This window comes from Drosophila teissieri, chromosome X, assembly GCF_016746235.2.
Source record: "Drosophila teissieri strain GT53w chromosome X, Prin_Dtei_1.1, whole genome shotgun sequence".
Classification (NCBI taxonomy): domain Eukaryota; kingdom Metazoa; phylum Arthropoda; class Insecta; order Diptera; family Drosophilidae; genus Drosophila; species Drosophila teissieri.
The window spans coordinates 10,292,178-10,316,218 of NC_053034.1; the positions used below are offsets into that span (position 1 = coordinate 10,292,178).

General features: G+C 41.1%; 1 protein-coding gene across 11 annotated transcripts; it reads left to right on the plus strand.

The window, feature by feature from the left end:
• The first annotated feature begins 12,390 nt into the window (after positions 1-12,390).
• Positions 12,391-23,579, plus strand: LOC122622948 (troponin I). 11 transcript variants are annotated; one of them, XM_043801762.1, is made up of 10 exons: positions 12,392-12,522; positions 14,679-14,714; positions 15,382-15,567; positions 15,736-15,864; positions 15,928-16,051; positions 19,751-19,851; positions 22,385-22,428; positions 22,494-22,635; positions 22,771-22,813; positions 23,275-23,579. In XM_043801762.1, coding segments are annotated over exons 2-10 (786 nt in total). In that variant the 5' UTR covers positions 12,392-12,522; positions 14,679-14,699; the 3' UTR covers positions 23,277-23,579. The 11 variants fall into 11 exon arrangements, with proteins under 11 accessions (XP_043657693.1, XP_043657697.1, XP_043657695.1 ...); XM_043801758.1 differs by lacking the exon at positions 22,771-22,813 and having other exon boundaries at positions 12,391-12,522; XM_043801760.1 differs by lacking the exons at positions 19,751-19,851; positions 22,771-22,813 and adding an exon at positions 17,266-17,366.
• The last annotated feature ends 462 nt before the right edge of the window (positions 23,580-24,041 follow it).

Sequence of the window (24,041 nt, forward strand, 5' to 3'; positions counted from 1 at the left end):
ACAAAATGCACTGCAAACCCATTTGACAATAGTTAACAGCCTTATTATATACAGTCCTAAGGTTTTGTTTATTATATAAATTGTAAGTTAATAAATTACCCAGTCTCACGTATTCCCAGGCTTCCCTTAAATCCTGCGAGTTTTCAGAGAGTCTTGAAACTAATGGATATATCATTTTGCTCACTTTCGGTTGAAATTCCTGAACTATTCTTTCGATATTATTTGTTTTCGGCAAACGTTGGTAATAATTGCATTAGCATTGCGGCCTCTAGGGCTTCTTCGACGATCTGGGTCTCGATTATGGGGCGATGGCTGGTTGTTGCTTCTATGGCCTCTTACAATAGCCGCTGTCACACGCACAAGAGTCTTAAGTCTAATCTTGTGCAGTGGCCAGCAGCTGCAATAAGTACCTTTTGGTTCGCGACATGGTCGGTGAATCACTACCATTGCTGCTCGTTCGACTGTCACATTCATCATTGGCGGGGATTACAGTTCAACGGACATTGCCGAACCGAGTGCTGAATAAGTGATGATCATGTGCCCACGACATATGGTCGAAATTCCAGGCTAAAACGCGGTGGGTCCTGGCACGTTTTTAAATAATATATACCAATGTGTGTATATATATTTTATGGGTCTCGATGGGTTATTGATTTTCAATTGGTAAATGCATTTCCCTCTTTTGTGTTGTGCGATTTAATATCCTCGTCACTGAATCACGTAAAAAAAAAACCAAAAGAATGATGATCAAGTTATACAATTATCCTGCGGAGCACTTAAAAAAAAAATGTATTGTTTCGCAGACGAGCAGGATCCTTCGGCTGGCCGCTGGTTGTCGCTTAATTAACGCTATTTAACTGAGACATTGTTCGGTGCGGCGTTCACCTTTTATAGTGGCAGGTGGTCAGAACATCCCTCTTGCTTCAGCTTGTTTAAGTACCTTCCCTGTACGTGTTGGCCGAAGACTTACATGTGTGTGTGGTATTATTAGGGGCGCATTAGTGTGTGTCCCAGTCGCAAACGGCTGCCTACTTTTCAGCGCTGCGCTGGGGAGGCTAAAGCGAAACAACAACAAACAGAGGAACAGAGGAATGAATCCCAAAAAATCGAAAGCCAGACATTGAGGCAGGTTTCCTTTACTCTATATGCAAAGATACAGATACATACACATACATATGTGTGTGTGTGTGTAGATGTATACTTGAGGTTCTTGACCAGAAGCCAAAGTGCCGCTGAGCGAAATATGATCCGAATGGAGATATGCAACTGCAACTGCAACTTGCAACTGCCACAATCAGTGGTGGTGGGCAAAGGCCGAAACCCCTGCTTCATCCCCAATTGTCCACCCGGGGGCGTCACAAAAATTAAATAACATTTTTCCCGGCGGCTGAGTGGTGGCACTTGTATGGCATCTCCGGGTTTGGACTGCTCTTTGGACTGGGGTTCTGGGTTTGGGTTTGGAATGCTTCGCTGGTCAGCGCCCGTACAAAAGTGTGCCTGTGTTTAGTGGGGAATCTCAACAAGGTAACGGTAAAGGTAATGGTGGTAATGGTGGCTTAGAGCGTATCAAGTGACAGATTGTCTGCGGCAAGGAGGCCGGCGATCAGTCGATTCGCTTGCCGTCTTGGGAAACCATAATTTCCGACAGCTTTTCACAACTGCCAGTTACCGATGGTGTTCTAATGTACAAATAATAATTGATATGTCCAGAATATTTCAATTTAGGGGCCACAACTCCGCTTAATTTGTACGTGCTGTAAGTAGATTTAAAAATAATTGTAACTCAGAGAATTTTATAGAAATGGAGATTAGAATAACAGGAAACTGTTTCAAAAACAAGGCAACATTATGCAATTTTGAAAAATCGGATAATATTTGGAAATCTAAAAACTACTTTAAGAGGTATTTCTAACATTAAATGTAAGGGTATGGGTATATATAAAAGGTAATTGTTAAAGAACATGAACAACAATAAATGCAAATAATAATACTTGTAAATATATTGAAACTGGGATATAAGTTAATATTTTTATATTAACCTTAAAACTTCCTAACTAACCACATGAAACAGGTGCTAATTTCAAGTACATTCTCTTGGCTGCCTAATCAGATATTTGCGAAACTTTTAATCAATTTCACATACATTTTTCATAGTAAATTACCTTGCTGTTCAAGGTGGTTCCACTAAGAGGCATTCAAATATTTATGTAAATATATTATTGAATTTTAAAGTAATGTTCAAAATATTGGGTGCTCTAAAAACTTGGCAAAACCAATTCCATATGTAATCCATTTAGTCAAACGTCTTATATTTTGACTGACAATCAAAGTTGATTTTAATCAATATTCATGAACTACTGTTGTTATTAAATGGCCACATATACCTCTATAAATTCCTGTGAGCGCGTCACACGTGTCCTTTGCAGAAAGGGAGGGGTATAGGCGGGGGAGGGGGGGGGGACGGGAAATGTGGAGAGGGGGAAGGGGGGGGTGGGGAATGCAGGGAGTGGGGTCGGATTCGCGACCTTCGCTGCTACGTCACAGTGCTTCAAGATAATCGAGAGCGGAAAGAAATGGCGGAAAAATCCTTGCGAAGGGAGAATGCAAATGGAAAACAGTGCGCTGGGCGGTGGTCGGTGTGGGGAGTGGCGCGGGGGGGGCGTCTAAAAATAGCAGCCCCCGAAAATCTAGGACACCTCGCCCCGCCACCGTGACGTTGCAGACGCCCCTTTCGCTGTTTCGGCACTGAGAGAAATTGTTCACCACACTCCACACAGCTTAAAATAAAACCAAACGCAAAATAATACCGGTAAAAATATATTTTAAAAAGCAAATTAAGAAATGAAAACGGTTAAGTCAATATTTATTTACCTGGTCTTCAGTCGGTTTGCTGTGCGAGTAATTAAATATATTAATGCATACTTTTAAACATTTAGTAATTTTCGTAAGTGATTGCATTGAGAATCTCATCTATTGTAACTTAGTTTGTAATACCTTATTGAAACTATTTAATTCCTGAAAAGCCACTTTATAAATGGTATTATAAGGTTTCACGTTTCTACTAACCAGATAGTTTAGTTAATTTGGTCAAATGAAAGATGCATTTAATGTATATTACTGGGCTTGGCATTGGGTTTTCTCGCTGTGTGGCCTGCCTTTTTAGCTTTCACTTTCTCCAGGCACTTTCCCATCGCCCCCCTACCCCCTCCCCGCCCCCACACTTTCAGCAGCCGCCTCGTTTCGTCTTCGGGGGGACTTCGTCTTGGATTCGGCACTGGGTTACTGGGTCTGCACATCGCAGCATCTGCTCGGTGGCGACTATGACGTCAGCGGCGGCGGGTAAATGGCCTCTGCAGGCTCGTCACATGTTGCTGTTGCGCCCAGCAACATCCGCCCCACGGAAAAGGGCGGAAAGGGGCGCCGCCCCATTTCAGCCTCAACAACAAGAACAACAACAAGAGCAACAACAGCGAGGAGGCGCAGGGTCAACAATGTTTGGGCTGCCCCTGAAAGTAGGCAGCGATTTTTTTGCACTGCTCCGCGGAGAATAAACAGAGAAAAATGTGGCAGGCGAGTTTAAATTGCTTTGGCTGGACATTGCAGGAGTTCGGAGTTGGCAACTTTACATATTATGAACTTTCAGTGCAAGTGGCCTTTTTGTTCGTAAACAATATAATTAGGTGCCTGAAAGTGGGCAACTCTTCGAGCGGAAAACTGAAAATAGTTGGATTTTAATTAAAAACTTTGTTCTGGTACTTAGCTTTTCAACTATGTTCATTGTCCCCTGCAAGTTGTCGGTGAAAATTGAAGTGCATGAACCAATTAAAGTGATGCAAATCACTTTACAACGAGTTTGGAATAGTATATTTTGGAATTTCTGTCCCATTTATTTAATTTTCTTTTTTTCCTAGTTGTTTATATCAGCTTATGTATTTAACCTTCTAAAATTACCCTTTTCGGGAATTTTTTAACTATCTATTTGGAAACCAAACACGCACTGCTTAAATGTATTAACTCAAAACTGAGAGTACAAAATATTCATTTTGTTAAGATTCTCCTAACTATCAAAATATTCAATGAATGTATTAATTCAAAGCTCAAAAAAAAGGACATAACTTAACTACGAATTAAAGTGTACAAATAATGATAGAATTGTTATTTTAATACAAGTGAAATATAATAAAATAATTTAATAAGAAGAACTTAAAACTTAGTCTCAACTAATTAAAGCATAACATATAAATATATTGCCTTTGTATTACTTACTAATAACACACATGGCTTAGAACTTTTTTTAATTTAGTTGCAACTGGCTTTCGAATGGCAGGAGTCCATCCCACGAACGAGCTCAACGTGTCAAGTTTTTGTTTTTAAAACGATCTCAAAACTTGCTTAGTGGAACTCGGACGTAGGACAGAGATTTGGGGATTCCCCGAGCGTCACTGATGACGATGCTGAACTGACATCACTTGCACACTTTCGTCACACTTTGAAAAAAAATCGCAAAAAAAATGGATGTTCATATTTTTTGGCGCCAGAGTTTTGGGTTTTGGGTTTTTAGTTTGAGTTTAGACTTTTGCTGGCTGGAGCCGTTCACGACTGTTTGGCTTGGAGACGAGTTTCCGACTGATTTTCCCAGATGCTGGCACTGCGAATGTAAACCCATGACCAGGCTCAAATTTGTGGCGCCCAACGTCAGCTGAGGCTGAGGCGGCGGCAGAGGCAGCGACTGCGGCAGTGGCAGTGGCAGCGGCAGAGCCAGCATCACATCGCCATCTCTGATGTCGCAAACAGTGTCCTTTGCAGATTATGTCTGGGGTCGCGTTCGGGGTTCTCTTTTGGGGCTGGGCTGGGCTGGGCTGGGTCGTCCTGTGCGAAGGATGCTGCCTGCTGCCTGCTGCCTTCTGCCTGCTCGCTGTACTGCTGAACGCTGGATGGATATCCAATACTTGCTTTTCTCAATGAAAATCTCAATTTGCAGCCCAGCAGCGCGGTCGCCATTGGATGCATGCCTCACATCCTGTGAATGAATGCCAGCCGTGACGTCACTGGGCCCCAAGCCTTCGTGCTCCTCGTTATTTTCGACTTTCGACTCGGATATTTCGGCATTTAGCATTCGGCACTAGGTCACTGTGTTAGCAGACATTACAGGGCGAGCGGAAGAGGGACGGAGGACGGGAGTTGAAAGAAAGAGAGAGGAATGTAGCGACAGCGGGGGCGGCAGGACGAGGGGCGTGGCCGGTTGGAGCCCCAGACGGCAGAAAGTCGGTAAGTCCTGTACCCCTTCGGTAGAGCCCACCTAAGCCTCTGTCTATAGACAATGAAAGAAGGCAACTTTTCATTTCATTTGATGTTTCACGATTATTCAATAGCTACATTCAGTAATTATCTATGAACAACAAATATTCAACAAAGCAAAATCGACGTTTTACAATAAATTTGCGACTTGCTACATTCAACACTGCAATAAACAACATATAACATGCAGCATTTATCAAACAGGCGGTATATATACATATGTATGTGACAAGTAACATTAAACATGAAACATTGAATTAGCAACATTAAATTTGCAACATTGAATTTGCAACATTAACACATAGGTAACATTCAACGCAAAACATGAAACATATCAAAAGTTTTTTTGTATACATTGTAATTTACTTAATTTACATAATTAATGTAATGTACACAAAATTTCGTCCACCAATACTTCCAATTCCCAATCAGTTCTGACTCAATCCTCATGGGATAGCCGCTCTGACAGCTCATAGATCAGTTGACCGGAAGTTATGATGTGATAGGAAAAGTAGTGGTTTGTGTGACGGTGTGTGTGATAGTGGTTCCAGAGGCCATGTGTGGGGTATCCCGTCGTCATTCTGGATGCAGTGCATCATGGAACTGACCAGGTATGTTCCAAACTTAGGAGATAGTTTATTAAATTATGTATTTATGTTCACGTGCGCCTTGATGCTATTTCGTTTTATTTATATATTTAATACCATTATTTAAATGTAATTTAATAGAAACAGAAATATATATAGTTTTATCAATTTCCAGAATCAAAAACGACATTATGGCGATTCGTCTTGAAGTATTCTCAAAAAATTAATTATAATAATAGTTCGTACTATAGTTTGCACTTGTTTTAAATATATAGTAAAGCAAAAGAATTTACCAGCATATCTTGGAAAATGTATTTATCTTGTGCCCCAATTATATATGTTCGATATGGCAGGTTAAATCATCATTGGCGTCTTTCTAGCTTTAAAGAGAGTTTATAAATTGGTGAAACTATGCATATATGAAATATATAATATATGTAGGGTATCTGATCTTTGGCCCACCAAAGTTGGCACCATTTTCTCGTTTTAAAGAACTAAAATCTCGAAACCTATGGGATGCTAGCAATGTTTTCCATAAGATATTTGTCAAAAGTGACCCCTTTCTGGGCACCTGGAGTGCGGCACTTGGTTATCAATTGGAAAACGACTATGCCAGAAGTTGGAGAAGGCAGGGGATGATGGAGATGCTGGATATGCTGGAGACCACCGATGGGAATGGTGGCATGGTGGATGGTGCCCCATGCAGCGGCAATGACGTCGACGGTTTCTGCACACCTGTTTGCCATTGCCCATTGGCCCCGCAGATGAATGGAGCCCGGATCCCAGGCTCGTTTCTCGTTTCGTTTCGATCCGATTCGAACCGAACCGAACTTAACCAAACCGAACCCGATTCGCAACCGATTCGGATTTTTATTCGGTGGCTGCTGATGCTGCTGCTGCTGCCGCTGCCTCTGCCTCTGCCGCTGTTGCAGTTGACACTTTGACCTTATGCAGTTTGTGCAGTGCGTTCAAGTTGGAGTCCGCTTCCTGCTCCCTTCCCCTGCGAAACCACCACAAACTGAAAACCGCCATACCAAAACCAGCCCACCCCAACCCAACCCAGCCCAGCAAATCCCAGCCAATTACGTACCGACCTTCGCATTTATTTTTAGTGCACTTCTAAAAATACATCGGGGTCAGCGAGAGCGGAGCCAGAAAATCAAAACTTTCACTTGCGAGTCTCGCTGGCAATGGCAAACAGTTTAGCAAGTTTAGCAAGTTGAACAATGACGATTCCCTGCCGAATTCCAGATGCCAAATAACCAGGTGTATAGAATAGACAGGTGCTTGCTTAGCCAATGGAGTAGGTGGGAATATGGCCAGGCAGGAGGTGGCTATATCTTTAGACAAACGGGCTAGTAGTTGTCGCTGCCAACAACGAGAATGGGACGACGGGCCAAGAAAATAGAAAGAACAAAGAACAAAAGTGTAGAGCAGCGTATTTTTATTATGCCACATATACATTGTATGGGCGTCTATATAGACCCCATTCTGTATACCACACCATCCGATTATTCGGTGTTATGTGATGTGCATGCATGGATTTCGCTCTAATGCCAAACACGATTATGTGCGTCCGTAGATCGGTCTATATGCTATATATATATATATACAGTCGTATATAGAGCGGTAATCTGTGGGCGATTCTCTTCTAGGAATGCGTCGATTGCTGTTCATGCAAGTGTCTGGCAATAATAAAGGATTTCCTGATTCATATGCTGCTAAATCTGTAGATTTAGGATGGTTGGCTCAAATCTTACAATAGTTTTATATAAAATATATCAGAAAATATGGTCATCTTATAATTATATGTTATAATTATTACTTAATTGGTAAAGATTGCTTAGTCACAAAATTGTTTTGTCTGGAAGTTATGCCGATAATGTTATATACTTATTAATAACTTACTTTTATACATATTTTATACACCTTTTCTACTCAGTTCTTTGCGTTTATCAATGCCGAAAATCTGCATCTGTGATCCGATTGTATCAATTGCTTTGCAACTGCTAATGCATTCCAATCCAAATTGCATTGCAGATGTCCACCTGCCGCTCACGCTTTGGATTCCTCACCAGACTCGCCTTCCGCTCGAGAGTCTGCCCATTGTGTGTATCCAATGGTGTCGCTTAAGTCATCAAGTCCGGCCAGATAAGGTGCTCCCAGGCAGAACCAATTGAGTGGCAAACGGGACACGGGACAAGGGACAAAGGGAGCACATTTCCATGGGCCAGGACATGGGTGCAGGACATCGGGCATCCACATGGGCCAGACAGTCAGCCCGGCAGCCCGGCAGCCCGGCAGCCCGGCAGCTTAACTCGCCTGGCATTTATCTGGCTTTTGCATTTCTGTTGCCATAGCGCCACGCCCACCCACAATCGGCATGGGAGGCGGCCCATTGATGACGCTGGCGACTTTCATTCACAAAACTGCAGCATTTCAAGGCAGGAACGGAGTGGCAAACGTCAGCAGTGAATGGAAGTGACAGCCATTCCACCACCACCACCCCCTTTGCCCCTCCATGAAAATGTGGAAAATTGTGCAGCCTCCCCCCTCGTTCCTTGGATGTCCTTCGTCGTGGATGTGGATGTGTATGTAGATGTGAATGTGGAGAAGCGGGGCGGCGGAGGTGACTTGGCTAATGAAGACCAATGACGTCCGACGACCAACAAAAACACTCGGAACAAAATGCTTAATCATTCTCGAATTCAAATCAATTGCATTACCCACTTTGGGGCACTTAACTGGCATTTCTTTTATGAAAAACAAACATTTTGAAAATTACCCAAAAGCAAAAAGAATTCAAATGATACAAGGGGATAATTTATATGTGCGAATATTAACTTATTATAGAAATCAACAACTTAAATATACACATTTGAAGTACCTTTTTGAATATTTTTCTTTTCATTTTGTAATAACACATTTGATCTGCTGTTCAGCGTGGAGATTATGAAAAGTGTGAATGGAATGGCTGTGGAAATTGGAGCCCCTTGATTGACCTCAGCTTATTGGACCATCAATCAATTAGGCGCCATTTTGCCTTCCACGAACGCGTGCAGATGGAATCCGCATCATATTCCTGTGCCTGTGCCTGCACCATGTTGCATGTTGCACGGACTGACCTCGCTGCCTCCTGATGACGTCTGCCGTGGAATCTATGACGTCACTGGCGGCGAAACTAGTGCAAATACACTACAAGCTGCACACGCATGCCATCGGTGTGAGCGGCTGTCTGTGTGCGTGCGGCTGCACGTCATCAATGTTGAATATGGAAAGCCATAGAAAAAATACAAGGGTATAAACAGAAGTCACTAAAAATAGGCGATTATCCGAGATGCGAACTGCTTCATAAAAACTACAACGGAAAATATTGAGCTAGTTTCAAAGAAGCCGCAAAGAAGTTGCCAAATTTAAACATTTGTAGCTAAACAAAAATATGAAAAGTAAAGTAAATATGGCCAAATTATTTTCCACTTTTACATAAATGAAAACGCTTACATGTTCACACAAGTATTTGCATAATTAAAAGTATTTTTTATCTATACAGATATTTAACGAAGATCTCTGGCTTTAAATTGCACATAATTAAATAGACCTCAGCTAAATAAATGCCTTGCTAATTGAATTAATTATGGAATTCCTTTACCTTTGCGTGAGGAAGGACAATTTGTAATTATATTGCTAGTTTTAAAGTGTTCCTTTCTGAATATTTGATTAGATTTACTGTGCCACACAAGTGCGCCACACAGCCCGTGCTGTTCAGCCGCCTTTAATGCAACAAAATAAGTTACTTTGGCCGACAAAGTTTGAAATAAATGCAGTTAATCCTTGGGGATGTGCAACCAATACATGTGAAACGCATTTGAAACTGTAATCCGTTTAGTTGATTTAATTAAATTTGCGAAAACTTTGCCAACTCTGAGGCCAACTTGGGCAGTGTTATTTAAATATTTCGCAGGACCTGCCGGAGTAAGCGAATTCTGACGGCTTTCATGAGTGCCAGTACCTACACACATACATACATACATAGTGCGACTGCATGCAGCATATATAAATATAAATACATATACACATATTTATATATATGTATATATATATATATGTGGTGCAGGGAGGATAAGGATGCGAGTGCCTGTTTGTGTATATATAACCCTAAATGGGTCAGCGGCAGCAGGGGGGAGGGAGGGAGGTGGGGGAGTTCGGCGGGCAGACGACGACGACAGCAGCGACAAATAGTTGTCAGGTAGAGCGAACATTACAAGGCCACGCCCACAGTGGGCGGCTCAGGGGGGCATATGACGTTTGTTTTGCTTTGACGCACTCGCAGCAGGCTGACCATCGATGGTTTGCCTTTAACCCCGAATTAAGCTCGATTCGCTGGCCACATCATCACACTGCCTACCGTTTGCTGCTCGATTCTGGCAAATATTCGGTTGATTAAGATGTACATATATATATTCCTTTATTTATTCATTTTGTACTCGTTTACATTAGTAGTTGTTAGTAACTTTAATATTTGTCCGTTTTACAACCGCCCCCCCTACCCTCGCCAATATTTCCTGTTTGTTAAAGACCCAAAAATAAAGCACAATATAAAAAGTGTTTTGAAAAGAAAAACACATTTTGAAATTCATAAATTAAGGCACAAATTGCTTGGGCGCGCATCGGAATTGTTTAAAGCGCTCGAAACGAGAATGAAGGCGAAAATAGATTCGTCCAGACATAGACGAACTGATCAAGTTCCCTACGAAAAACGAAAAACGAAAACATTTTGCCCCAAGCTAACCCACTGCCCTTCGGCAGTCGCCATTTCGATTTTCCCCCCTGGAAGCCAGATTCTAAATTTAAATGGGGAAAAACAAAATAGAAATCATCGAAAATACATTTCGAAATAGAGCTAGAACAAGCCATACAAAAATTGAACAAAAAAAAATCAAAAACAAGAAACAGAAAATGCCAAGAACAACGAAGAAGAGCAGGGAAAAGGAACATTATTTTCAACAATATTTTGTTGTTGCTTTCCTGCAAAAAGTTTATAGAATCGGAACATACATACGTATAGCAGTCTATGTATATCTAAATTCAAATGCGATATATATAGAGACATGGTTTCGTGGATCGAAACGTTTTATTCGTCTCTCGTTCTCGGCGAAATTCGAAAATTACTTTCAACAAACGTTGCAAGGCGTTTTGTCTACGGGGCGTATGCGTGATTTTCAACTTGTGGGCTGCGGCTTCAGTAGGTGTGTTGCAGCGTCATTCGCAGCGTTTACCATTATATATATATAGATAATATAATATATATATCTATGTGTATTTGGCCATATTCCGTATATACATTATATTTAGACTGACGATGCCAAAGTAATTCAGCTAAAACATTGATATTAACAAGACGGGCAGAGCCTATATGTTTATGCGATTCGCTTGGAATACATTATTCGAAAGTTGAAAGTTATGTCAGCGGACAACATGCAAGATAAATAGCCGAACAACACGAAGCAGATCGTTAAAATGGTTTTTCTAGATCAAGTCCAAAGTGGCGCGGTCTAAGGAAAACCTTTCAAATGAACACAAACGGAATAATTCCGCTGAATGCTAATTACTTCGAGAGCTGTGTATGAATTCATTGAATTAATCTGAGAATTGAACTAGCCTTTTACTTATGGGATTCCCCATTTACAACAGAATTATAATATGCTTTATGTATTTATTTTTTAGATATCAGCATTATTTACCTATTTGTTAATTAGTACAACAGAGTTTTAAATCTTATTCTTTAGTATCTGCAGTTAAGAATAATATTAGCATTTTCCCAATCCTTCCAAGACTAGTTTATCATCTGGATTAGCATAATATTTTGTTCAGGGCTGGCGAAACACGAGGTTGCAGCCAGTCGCCGCCCCTGATTTTCAGTGCAGACCGACTGCACCGCCATTGCGTAGTCTCCCAACTGGAGCAAAACTTATTTTTATCCATTGCATTGAATTCCAAGCGGCTCCGTTTACACCAGCACACACAGCGGACTGCAGATACGATTTAGTGAACACAGATGCGGATACAGAGCTACAGATATACAGATATACAGAGATACAAAGATACAGAGATTCTCCAAGCGGTATTTTCGGAGGGGGTTTACGGGTTACAGTTCGGACGGGGCGGGAGTTACGGGATCGGGATCGTCATCGGATTCGGATTCGGAATCGATTCGGCTCGCCACTCGGCCGCAAGCCGAACAGTGAGCCGAACAGTTTTCGGTATCCATTTCGATTTTGGTTGGGCTCCACTCTGCCATGTCAGTTTTGGGGGTGCTATTTTTGGACCTAACGCCCAGATACATAACCCCGGCCCCCGAACCACTCTCGCTCTCTCTCGCTCGCGCCCGTTCGCGAAGGACGGTGGGCAGGTGGGCGGCTAACGGTTGGCATTCGGAACATAACGGAACCGAGCCGAACGCGATCCGATCAACAACGATCCGTATCCGTATCTGTATCCGTTGGATGGCTGGCCGCTAGAATATAGTCTGCCGTGGATCGTCGGACCGTTCAGTCTTTTTGTGTCGTTCAGTATCATCCGATTCGTGTGATCGACAGCACAGCCGAATTTTTTTTCTTTTTTTTCTAATTCCTTGAAGGTGAGTGCTTGAAGCGGAGCAACATTCAAAAAGCCAAGAAAAACATCACCATCATCGACAACGAATAACGAATAACAATGCAAGAACAAGCGGCAAGGAAAAACAGAAAACTGCAAAATGCAAATGCAAATGCAAAGAAAAACAAATGTGCAATCTTCAGTCCTTTCTCATATGGTATACATATCTATATATATATGTATATATATATATATTTATATATATTCATCTGGACCTGAGTAAAATCGTGACTAAAATCCCAAAGGATTCAAACATTTTTTTAACTATTTTTTTTCCTATTTTTTTCAAGTGATACAAGTTACAAGATACAAGTGTCTAAAATTGCATCTAAATACTTTTCAACATTATTTTGATTTGATTTTGCAAACGATTTTTTTCTTCAATTGGTTTGCCAATTACGTAAGAAGTTGCCGTGTGTGTGCGTGTATGCGTGTGTGTGCGTGCCGAATGCTAAAAATGTATCCCGCAGATACAAGATACATTTCAAAAAAGCTCAAATCGCTCGGAAAGTGCCTGAAAATAGAACAAAGCGAGAACAAGAGATCCCGAGAGAGAAAAACCACACACACAGACACACACGCACACATAGCAAAAAACATACACTCACACACAGAGAAACAAACGCACAAATCGCCTACGTAAAATATCTGGATAAATACTCTCCGAACTTTTGGACTTAATAGTCGATACGAATATCGTTGGTACAATTTTACTCTTTTTTTTCCGTGAGCATATAAACAAATTCTACGGCAAATCATAAATAGCTGCCATATTTCTCGCATCCGAGATTCGTGTATCTATCAACAGGTTTATTTTTAAATCAGACAGATACTAGATACAGCAAAAGCCATCCCACTCGCTCTCACACTCTCAGATGTATGCTAAATGGATCATTCCACTATGCTTAAACTCGTTGTGCATTTCTCGCAGTGTACATAGCCGAAGGTCGTCATTGTCAGAACATTTTCACGCCTTACCTTCGCAAAGGTGCGCAAAAAAGTCAAATTCTTGGGGCTAAATATACGCCTAGCTCCCTAGCAATTCGTTCCTTTGGCACTGTAGGTGCGAAAAACCATAATGGGCAAGCTAATTCAGATTTATTCGGTTTCCAATAATGATTGCTTGGCAATATGTACGAGTTTTCCAAAAGATTTCAAATCTGTTACGGTCTTAATTTAGTTTATTTCCTATGCTGATGGCATATCGAATCTGTTAAAAGATTACTTCAAAACTAGTAGAGCTTTAAAGTTATTTCTTAAGCAATATACGCACTTCGCGAGTTGTTAATTCTTTAATATAATTTCTGTATAAATGCATACATATTCATACGCTTTTATTTCTTTGCCATTGAAGTTTCTTCTATACGGATAAGCTAGCGAATGGTTAAACAAATTGCTTAAAATGTTTGCCCAATGTTTACTTAAAGATTTCAAATATTTCAAATTTCCAATGCTGAAAAAATCAATAAAAAGGATATTAGTGTAGTGAGTTCAATCATCTGATCAGGTTTGCATATGTAAAAGTGACTTGATTGAACTTTTAGCCTGATTATAAAGAAAACATATCGCAGGAAAGTTTCCATTAACAAAATCAGCTGGCTGAGATCGGTCAGTTGGGAAGTGCTATTCTCTCTCTTAACTCACCTGAAATCGGATATCAAAGAGCTAGAGAGAGAGATCGGATACAAGAAGCCACAAAGCAATACATTGGTCTTTTTCTGGCACCTAGACGCCCACGCCAAAGTAAATGTGCGATAGAAAAGCTATCGAAGAGAGAGGCAAAATGAGCATTGCTGGGGTTGCCCCCCATATACGGCGTGGACCAATGCTGCGTATACGTAATATGCGGCATAAGCCAGCAATATTGCGCATACGCACTGTGGTGCCACGGTGAGATCGTAGGCGTGTGCGAATGGGAGAGAGAGCGACTGATTTATGGAACATATATATAAATACATACTTACGTATATATATATATATGTATATATAACTGCGTGTATACCTACATATAGCCGCGTATATATAGGGCAATGGAAATGATGTCATCGAACATTTCCATTTCCATTCACCATTCACCATTCACTATTAACCTCCAGTTCCAGTTCCTTGAGTTCACCTCTCGATTTCTCTTACTTTCAGTAACCAAAAACACAAATCAAAATGGCTGATGATGAGGTGAGGTGAGTATCGCTAACAGCCCCCGTTCTGCCGCCTTTGTCACACGGTTGATTAACCTTTGACCCTCTTCTGCAGTTAACTATTTTCGGGCATTTATCGCAAGCACTGTGTTGGAAAATGGAAGTGATTTGGACGGGATTCCCCTGACTGGATGTGGATTGAGGTAAGCAGAGTTCCCGAATGATCCAGAAGCATCTACTTGCAACCCCCACCCCCACTTGCAACCACGCAACATGCAACCCAAGCCTTTCTTTTGCCTTTCTCTTGCTTTCACAGGATCGCTGCGCTTTGCAAACCTCAGTATCCCAGCCAATTCTTCCTCTCGATCAAGGAGCACAGATAATGATAACTGTCAAGTCTGGTTGAAAGCCATGTCTGTTATCGTTAGTGTGTGTCTATGTCTCTGTGCCTTGCTCTGTCCCTTTATTGTAGTCGGTGCGTTTGTGCCTGGAGAAATTTGTGATCTATTAAAAGTTGTTTAAAATCCAAGAAATATTACAATCAATTTTGAAACTAATTGATTGCTTTAACTGATTGCGGATGAGCGCAAAATGTAAATAGATCATGTATTTACTTTGAAATTCGAACATTTTTCTCCTCGCAAGGCGTACATTACCGATTTGTAGAACTGCAACTAACCAGGAATACTTTACCTCGATTTCAGAAAAAGGCAGCAGCTCCGGCCGCAGCTCCAGCGGCGGCGGCCAAACCGGCGGCTCCGGCAGCAGCCCCGGCGGCCAATGGAAAGGCTGCTCCGGCGGCCAATGGAAAGGCTGCTCCAGCAGCCGCCGCCGCCGCTCCTGCCGGTCCGCCCAAGGATCCCAACGATCCCAAAGTGAAGGCCGAGGAGGTACACTTGTGTACGTGTGTGCCCGTTGAACTCCACGTCCACATCAAAGTCCATTTCTCATGCTGTGCAGTGCTGTGTTCGATTATCATTCTATCTAGTGTTGTGTCCAGTTTTGCGATGTGAGCTAACCATGCTGATACCCGGATTGTTCGTTCGTTTGATTTGCAGGCTAAGAAGGCTAAACAGGCTGAGATCGAGCGCAAGCGTGCTGAGGTGCGCAAGCGCATGGAGGAAGCCTCCAAGGCCAAGAAGGCCAAGAAGGGTTTCATGACTCCAGAGAGGAAGAAGAAACTCAGGGTAAGTGTTTTCCGTATTGCGGAAAGTTGTAACTAATAACTAATATAATCCTTTCACTTGCAGTTGCTGCTGCGTAAGAAAGCCGCTGAGGAGTTGAAGAAAGAACAGGAACGCAAAGCGGCTGAACGTAGACGCATCATTGAAGAACGTTGCGGCAGTCCCAGGAATCTCAGCGATGCCAGCGAAGGTGAGTAGCCTCGGTCCTCGAACCGACTGGTTAAGATCCCTGAACAGGCGTGGGGAAATTCCCCGAGATTTCCCTGCACCTGGTCACGGATCGAAAGTATAAAAGATGAATAAATATATATAATCGAAATAAACGAAATCAATCAGTAAAACAGACAGGCGGGCTATACATAGTTCGCCTGTCGAGAAGCATAAACCGAAATCGATAACTGAAAGTTGAACAAGTGTCATCTATCGCATACATACATACAATACATACCACACCAACACGGTGACACCAAAAACACACACACACATGCACATGCACACGCACACATACACAGGATAACCGACCTCCCACATCGGATCACATCGACGTCGCAGAGGAACCATAGTCTTATTATGCCTGAACCGCTGTGTGCAACATGTATCTAAATGTGTCTCTATCTCTATCTCTCTTTTGCCGCACCCATGCCCGTTAAATATCCAATCGATCCACACACACACCACAACCACAACCAACACCACCACCCCACTCCAACACAACCAACACCCCATCCACAACCACAACCACAACCAACTCCGAACCACTCCGAAAAACCGAAAATATATACCCCATTGTGAACAGACACACTCAAATCTCTGATCAAGCAACACTATGACAGGATTAATAAATTGGAGGACCAGAAATATGATCTTGAGTATGTTGTTAAACGCAAGGATGTTGAGGTACACGAACACCACCAACTTTTTATACGCCATCTAAATACGCCTAAGTCTATCCTCGATCAAAATCAAAAGCTAACGCTTAACCACTACAATATAAACACCTTCTGTCAGCTGTCTCTTTCTATAAATCTAAAACACTATCTCACTCTCAATCTGTTTAATGTATAATACACTCTATATTGTATGTTCGTGACAAGTGTTATTTGCCCAGGCACTAATAACTGTACAGAAACTCAATAGCTCAATTAGCTCCGTATCCGTATCTCCGTATACTCACCCGATTAATGCAGGTCTCTTTCTATATGTCCCTCAAGTGAGGATGTGTTCTGTTTAGGCAGGGAAGTCTAGGTTAGGTGCCATTTCTCGTGTAGATTAGTCTCACAAAAACACACTCACCCACACTCCCACACCAAGAAAAACCAACACACGCACACACTCACACGCAGTCAAACAACACCTATCGAGATACAGATCGAACCGTTTTGATAACAACACTTCGTTCCGCAGATACTATTCAGAGTGTTTGTAAGGACTACCACAGTAAGATACTGAAACTGGAGTCCGAAAAGTACGATCTCGAGCACGAGGTAGCCAGAAAGGATTATGAGGCAAGCAGCTCCGGTTTCCAATAGTTTCAATCTCTCGCAGATCGTAGAACATGTCGATAACTATCTAAATATATAGAACTACTTCACTAGCCGAGGCAGCAGCACAAAACCAGCCCAAAAATATATACAAATATTTCGGAGCTCTATATACACTAGTGTCTGTGTTTGTCCGGCGGACAAAACAAAAAAAAAAGACTAAGCACTTCGTAGAAACCGTAGTTAACACCATGTACTTTTTGAATCTAGTTTCCATTTTGGGAGAGAGCTGTGCAAACGAGGCCCCCATAATAATATCGAGGTGTTTTTGGCACCCGAAAATCGTATATACCATATAGAAAGTAGAGCCCTAGTCAACGCAGCTAATCCATAGTATAAGAGCTTTAAGATCGGACCCAAATTGGGGGGATCGAGAATAACTACGCTGCCTTTACGTACTAATAACCCAAGCCGACTGCAACAAGTGCTGACAAAACCTATTTTTGATGTCACCTTATTTGTGGGTTTTTTGCTTTTTACGGCTTTAGCTATAAGCTTTTTGTGGCTACAAGTTTTTTGGCTTTTTGAATTGTAGCGGAAAACACATGTACTATTTTTGTATTTTTGATAAGGCTTTCTACTAACCCACCAAAACGAAATAGTTTATTATGAAAAAAACGAAACGGTTAAGATAGGGAAAAGTACTTTACTCTAGTGTGACCAGAGCTTAGGCAAACAGTCATCCCAGAGGTACAGTCACGCACGAACAAACAACAAAAGACACTGACACTCCTACAGACACTTCATGTTGCACCCAGAAACGAAAGCACAACACTGTCTTACACTTAGAACATTTGTAGGTGATAAAGATCGAGTTCAATCAATAACTTTATATTAATCAAATCTTAATCTAATCCTTCTTTTTCTCGAAAACGCGCCAACCAATCACTCGAACAATCAAACAAACAAAAAACGAACCACCAAACTCGAATCGAAACCAATAATGCGTCGTTGTCGTCGACTCTATCTGTCTCTATCTCTCATTCTATCTCTTTCTGACCCTATCTAACTCTGTTTCTTTGACTATATCTGTCACTATCTCTCTAATTTCATGCCACACCTAATCTCCTTCCTACTATCTTACTCTCTTTCTCTTCACTCTTCTGTCTGTACCTGTTCTTTCACTCTATATCTGTCTCTCTTCTTCGATCCGTAACTCCCACGCACACATACAAACAAACACCAATACCAACACACTCAAAAATACATACAATACCAATACAAAACGAACTCTGTCGTTAAACGTCAACCGTTTACCGTTTCGTAACCGCTACTGTTACCGCTACCGTTACCGTTTACCGCAGCCGAACTGCAAACAATATGCAAACAATATTGGCAACGCGTATACAGTTTGGAGGGCGATAAGTTTGATTTAGAACACGTGCAGAAAGTCAAGGCCCAAGAGGTAAATTCCCCAAAGATTTACAAAGTTTTGCCATGCACCCAAAAAAAAACAAAAAAAACGAATTCAAAAAAAAAAAGAAACCAAAATCGAATGTTTTTTTCTTTCTTATCAAGCCAAATAAAATATATAAGATATTTACATATATATAAATCGATTATTAATCATAACTCTACTTTACGATTATGCCCTTGATTTAATTATTTGATTTCATTTCTAAATATTTCCTAATCATATTTTTAGTTTTTTACTGCGATACTTCTGTTCGTTTACCTAATTTTGATATTGTTTTAACTGCGCTAAACTACAGAAAAAAAAAAATAAACGAAATCAGAGAGATCTTCTCGCATCGGCGCGTGCTTCAAACAGTCCGGTTTTTGGGGGGAAATAGTTCCCGGGCCGCCGTGTATATAGCCTATCCGTCCGGAACCGGGAACCGTCTTCCCCCGCCGTAAACCCCAAGCCAGGTCTTCGGTTCGCCGGAGTGGAAGCTTGTAGGAGAAAATAATAAGAAACTACTTTCATTAATTGTCAAACCCAAATAATAAGTCTCAGTTTATCAAGATGCTCATGGAAATCACGCGTACCCAATAGGCCAATAACGTAAACTGTAACGCTCGTTTCCGTTTCCGTTTCGCTTCATTCCGATTCGATTTGTTCCGTTCCGTTCCATTCCGTAACAGAAACAGTAAGAGAAAACCAAGCCAAAAATCGAAGAATAAAAACTCATCGAACACATAACATCTAATGAAGCTGCGAAACAACAAACGATAAGATATCGATAACCATTATTGCGATAAACCAAAAGAAAAATCTATAAACAGTAAATCCAATCATAACTACTATTAGTCATACGTAGATTTAGAACTTTACCAAACGTCGAACGTCGATTTAAAGTTTAAGCCAAACCAAACACCAAATCTCGAAAAATACAATATTTTTGCAGGCGAATTGCAAGAGATTTGCGAAGAGTATTACGAGCGTATGTATATTTGTGAAGGCCAGAAATGGGATCTGGAATACGAAGTCAGGAAAAAAGACTGGGAGGTACTGCAACAATTTCAATTTAAATTTTCCAATCGTTCTCAATCAATCAATAAATGTCAAAACTCTGAATACAAAAGAACAACCAATCAAAAAAATAAAATATTATTAAGACCAACTCACCCAAGACAGAATGCAACAAAATTGTATCAAAACTAAAATCTTATTTGATTATCTAAAGTATTCATTTGAGTTCTAGTATCATGTTCGTTTCCGTTCCGTTCAGTTCCGTTGTTTCTTTCTTACTTGTTGAATGCGCATCTCAAAAATATGTCTCTTAGTTTGTATCTGTTTTACTTGACTGTTTCACAAAACAACAACCACCTCGTGCCCCCCTGTCCATATATATATACAGAAGCATATATGTGGGTCTCTGTGGGGGCGCACAATCGTGACTATTTATTTGTACTACTCCCTGTTTGATTTCAATTTCGAGTTCCTAATGCCGTTGTTACTTACGTTTAACTCAAAAACTCCAGACGAAATCACGTATCCGCTGAGAACGCGAGGATTGCCAACCTGACCAGTCAATCTTTATCGAATCAATCGAAAAGTCTATTCAACTAGAAGTGTGACCAGATGTCGTGCCCAGTGAGGTTATGTCCGAAAATACACATAGTGAGGTTAAGTCCGCTATCAAGCACACGAACAAACATGTCACATGGCACCTCCTCACTTCCTCTTTGCAAAAATATCAATTTAACTGGCAATCCAAGTATGCTCATTAGTCACACTACACCCCAGAAACAACCAGAATCACAAACAAATCGAACAACAACAAGAAACAAGCAAAAGTTATGTAGTATTAGTGAATTGCACAATAGTTACAACAACAGCAATATAACTAATTTGTTGCACCATTTGTGAACTTTGTTTTGTGTGTGTGTTATTTCTCTTTTTTTCTTAACTGTAACCAACAATTTGTTTGTGCCGCTGTCGACGCGTTACGCCATTACTCAACTGAACCACAGTCTGTGCGTCCGGTCCACAAACACAACTTAAATTTACAACTTAAAATTTACAAGCACAAAATTATACAAGCACACTAGCACAAAAGTACACGATCACAATTTATGAACAAAAGAAGGAAAAGTACAGTCACGCTCACACGAAACGCAACGCACGCAAGCACGCAACATTTTGCATGCAGCAGCACATGAAAATAAAAAACAGAAAAATAAAACACCGAAACGACCGACAAGCAACAGCCCACGAACCACCAATCCCGATCAGCCACGCCCAGTACTGTCCACTGTCCACCGCCCACCGCAGTTCATTGTAAATAATGTTTGTGTAAATTGATCCCATCGCCGCTCACACTCTGTCTCTCTCTCTATCTCTCTCTCTCAGTCTTTCTATCTCTCTCTGTTTCTATCTCTGTTTCTTTGTCACTTTACTCTGTGTTTCTATACCATCCTTTCCGCGAAAAGCCTCAAAAAAGAAAAGCAAAAAGCATAGCTGTGTTCCAAGTTGAAAAGCATAAAAGCCAAGCGTCGATTACTTCTCGATTGAATCATTTAATGCTAGTCCACTAAACGTGATATACCGATTACCGATTACTGATACCGTTTACCGTTACACGTACCCGCCAAAATGCCAATTGAAACTGCGTGCGCAGCCGAACAAACAAATCGAAAGAAAGAGAAACAAGAAAGCAAAGCAAAGCAGAAAATGCAACACAAAACAATAAATCGAAGGGAGCAAGCAGAGGAGGCTGTAATTAGTGTTCCGATAACGATTACGATAACAATATATACAAATACCGTTAAGCAGTACCTCAGCACAGTCGCCCTATTGGGTTTCAGTTTCGATCTCAATCTCAATTTCCGTTCCATTTCCATTGTAGTTGCAGCTAGGCCAACGTCGCTCGTTCCGTCTCACTCACTCCGACTATCTAGCTATCGATCTATCTGTCTTTATCACTTGATCACTCTGACTATCTGTCTCTGTGTAGTGTATATATGTATAAACGAACAATACTCTCTATAAAACTACAAATAAAGCATTAATGCAAAAGCAATCGACATTTGGATGTTATGCTGTTCAATCAACAAGAGGCGCGATTAAAGCGCCAATCTTTTGAACCACCAAACCAACCAATCGAACCGAACCGAACCGCAACCACCATATCCTCGTCTCGCTCCCACTAGGCAGTTTAGACCGCAGAGAACTTGGCTCGCTCGCTCGCTCGCTTACTCGCTCTCGCACTCACTCACCCACGCACGCCAGCACGCCCTAGTTTTAGCACCTAGTACTTAGCACTACGACTTAGTGGTAGTGCCCTTGGTAGAGTATGATCTATATGTCTGCAACCCATGTTTCCTGTTTCCTGATGTTTCCCTTTGCATGCGTAAAAGAACCCCCATTTAGTGAAAAGGAAAGCACTTCTTCTTGCAGCATTTTGATCTTGATAGTTGCCCGCCGTAGCTGTAGCTTTATGTGTCGATAGACCGATTAACAATTGTCGATGAAATCATATTAATCGCGTACCCTCTCTCTTCCCAACTCTCTTAACGTATCTGGCGTGGTACCACAGATCAACGATCTCAATGCCCAAGTTAACGATCTTCGCGGCAAGTTGTAAGTACAATCGAAATAATCGACAAGAACGCGATAACTAATCGATTGCATTCGAATGCCTTTAGTGTCAAGCCAGCCCTGAAGAAGGTCTCCAAATACGAAAACAAATTCGCCAAGCTGCAGAAGAAGGCCGCTGAGTTCAACTTCCGCAACCAGCTCAAGGTGGTGAAGAAGAAGGAGTTCACGCTGGAGGAGGAGGAGAAGGAGGTAAGTGGGGCATTTCCCCATTAACCGGGAACTTTTACGTCTTTTACGGGGGGATATCGAATTTATAATCTTTATACGACGATGAACGAAACACTTCACCAATCTTTATATCTCTATCTTCTCTGTGACGTTTAGAAAAAGATAAAAGATGCCGCTGTGCTAAATAAGGCCAAAAAGTGTAAGAACCTCAGTGTGTGCGTGTGACCCAGATCCCTCTGTTTTCCCTGAGCACCTGAGTGCACCTGCTCTATATCTTTCTCTCTATATCTGTTGTCGCACACTGATCTGTCTTTGTCTTTCAACGATCGTAGCTGTCCCTAGTCAGTAGTTATAGTCACACACTTTCTCTCTAAATCACACGAATAAGTTACAATAGACTCGATGTGGGGGATGCGTATTTGATTGCACAAAATTAACCATGGAATATATGAATCGCTCAAATCGATCAAATCGAGCATCCCACCATAACAATTTATTTTGAAGCACTCGTCACTTGTATATGTAGATCACTATGTAGTTCTTAGTGTCGGCACCGAGCATCCAGATGTTGTATGTGGCCATTGGCATGGTACATGAGCCTACTAATACCGATTTGTTTTCTCCTCTATTCCGCCATGATATCCACATCCGGATGAGCAGAAGAAACCCGACTGGTCCAAGGGCAAGCCCGGAGATGCCAAGGTGAAGGAGGAGGTTGAGGCCGAAGCTTAAGTGTCCACACGTCCACTAGTGTCCACTGACCCGTGACTCCCGCCCTAAACAATAATTGAAATTATTTACAACAATTATCTGAAGCAATACAATTTATATAAATCTATTAATATATATATATATCCGCAAATATATATGCATGTATATATCTCGCCATATATATGTGTCCACAATGGATTTGATCAGAAATGAAGTCAATAAACAACATCAGCAACAACTAAAACAACTCAAAATCAAACTCAAACTCAGACTCAAACTCAAACTCAACTGCTATAAATAATTCAGATCAACGATTCAAAACTACAGCCAAACATCTGAACACCTTGATCAATTATTTATTATATTTCATTATTTACAAATTATATTTTTTAATGTAAATTAAATTAAATTACAAAAAAAAGAAACAAACAGACGGAGTCTCGCACATTCTTTCTCTATAACATTCTATATATTTTGATTTCCTCCCGGCACCCAAAATCATCTATTTTACACAAAAACTCATACTGGGCGAAATAATCTTTAAAATAGTTGAGATTGTCTGGAGGGTATAGGTTATCTTCTTCAGCCTGTCTCTATGACCGAGAAGTAATATTTTTTTGGAATAGATACGATTTTGATATATTTGGTTTATTGCATATTGAATTGTAATGGTAATATTGCATTTTTATGGGGTATCTGATAGTCAAGGCACATGT

Bases quoted from the DNA above. Each gene is read 5' to 3' on its own strand.
- LOC122622948 (XM_043801758.1), top strand. The intron at 16,052-19,750 runs GTGAGTAGCCTC...ATATTTTTGCAG, and splicing joins TCTCAGCGATGCCAGCGAAG to GCGAATTGCAAGAGATTTGC. The intron at 22,429-22,493 runs GTAAGTACAATC...GAATGCCTTTAG, and splicing joins AACGATCTTCGCGGCAAGTT to TGTCAAGCCAGCCCTGAAGA.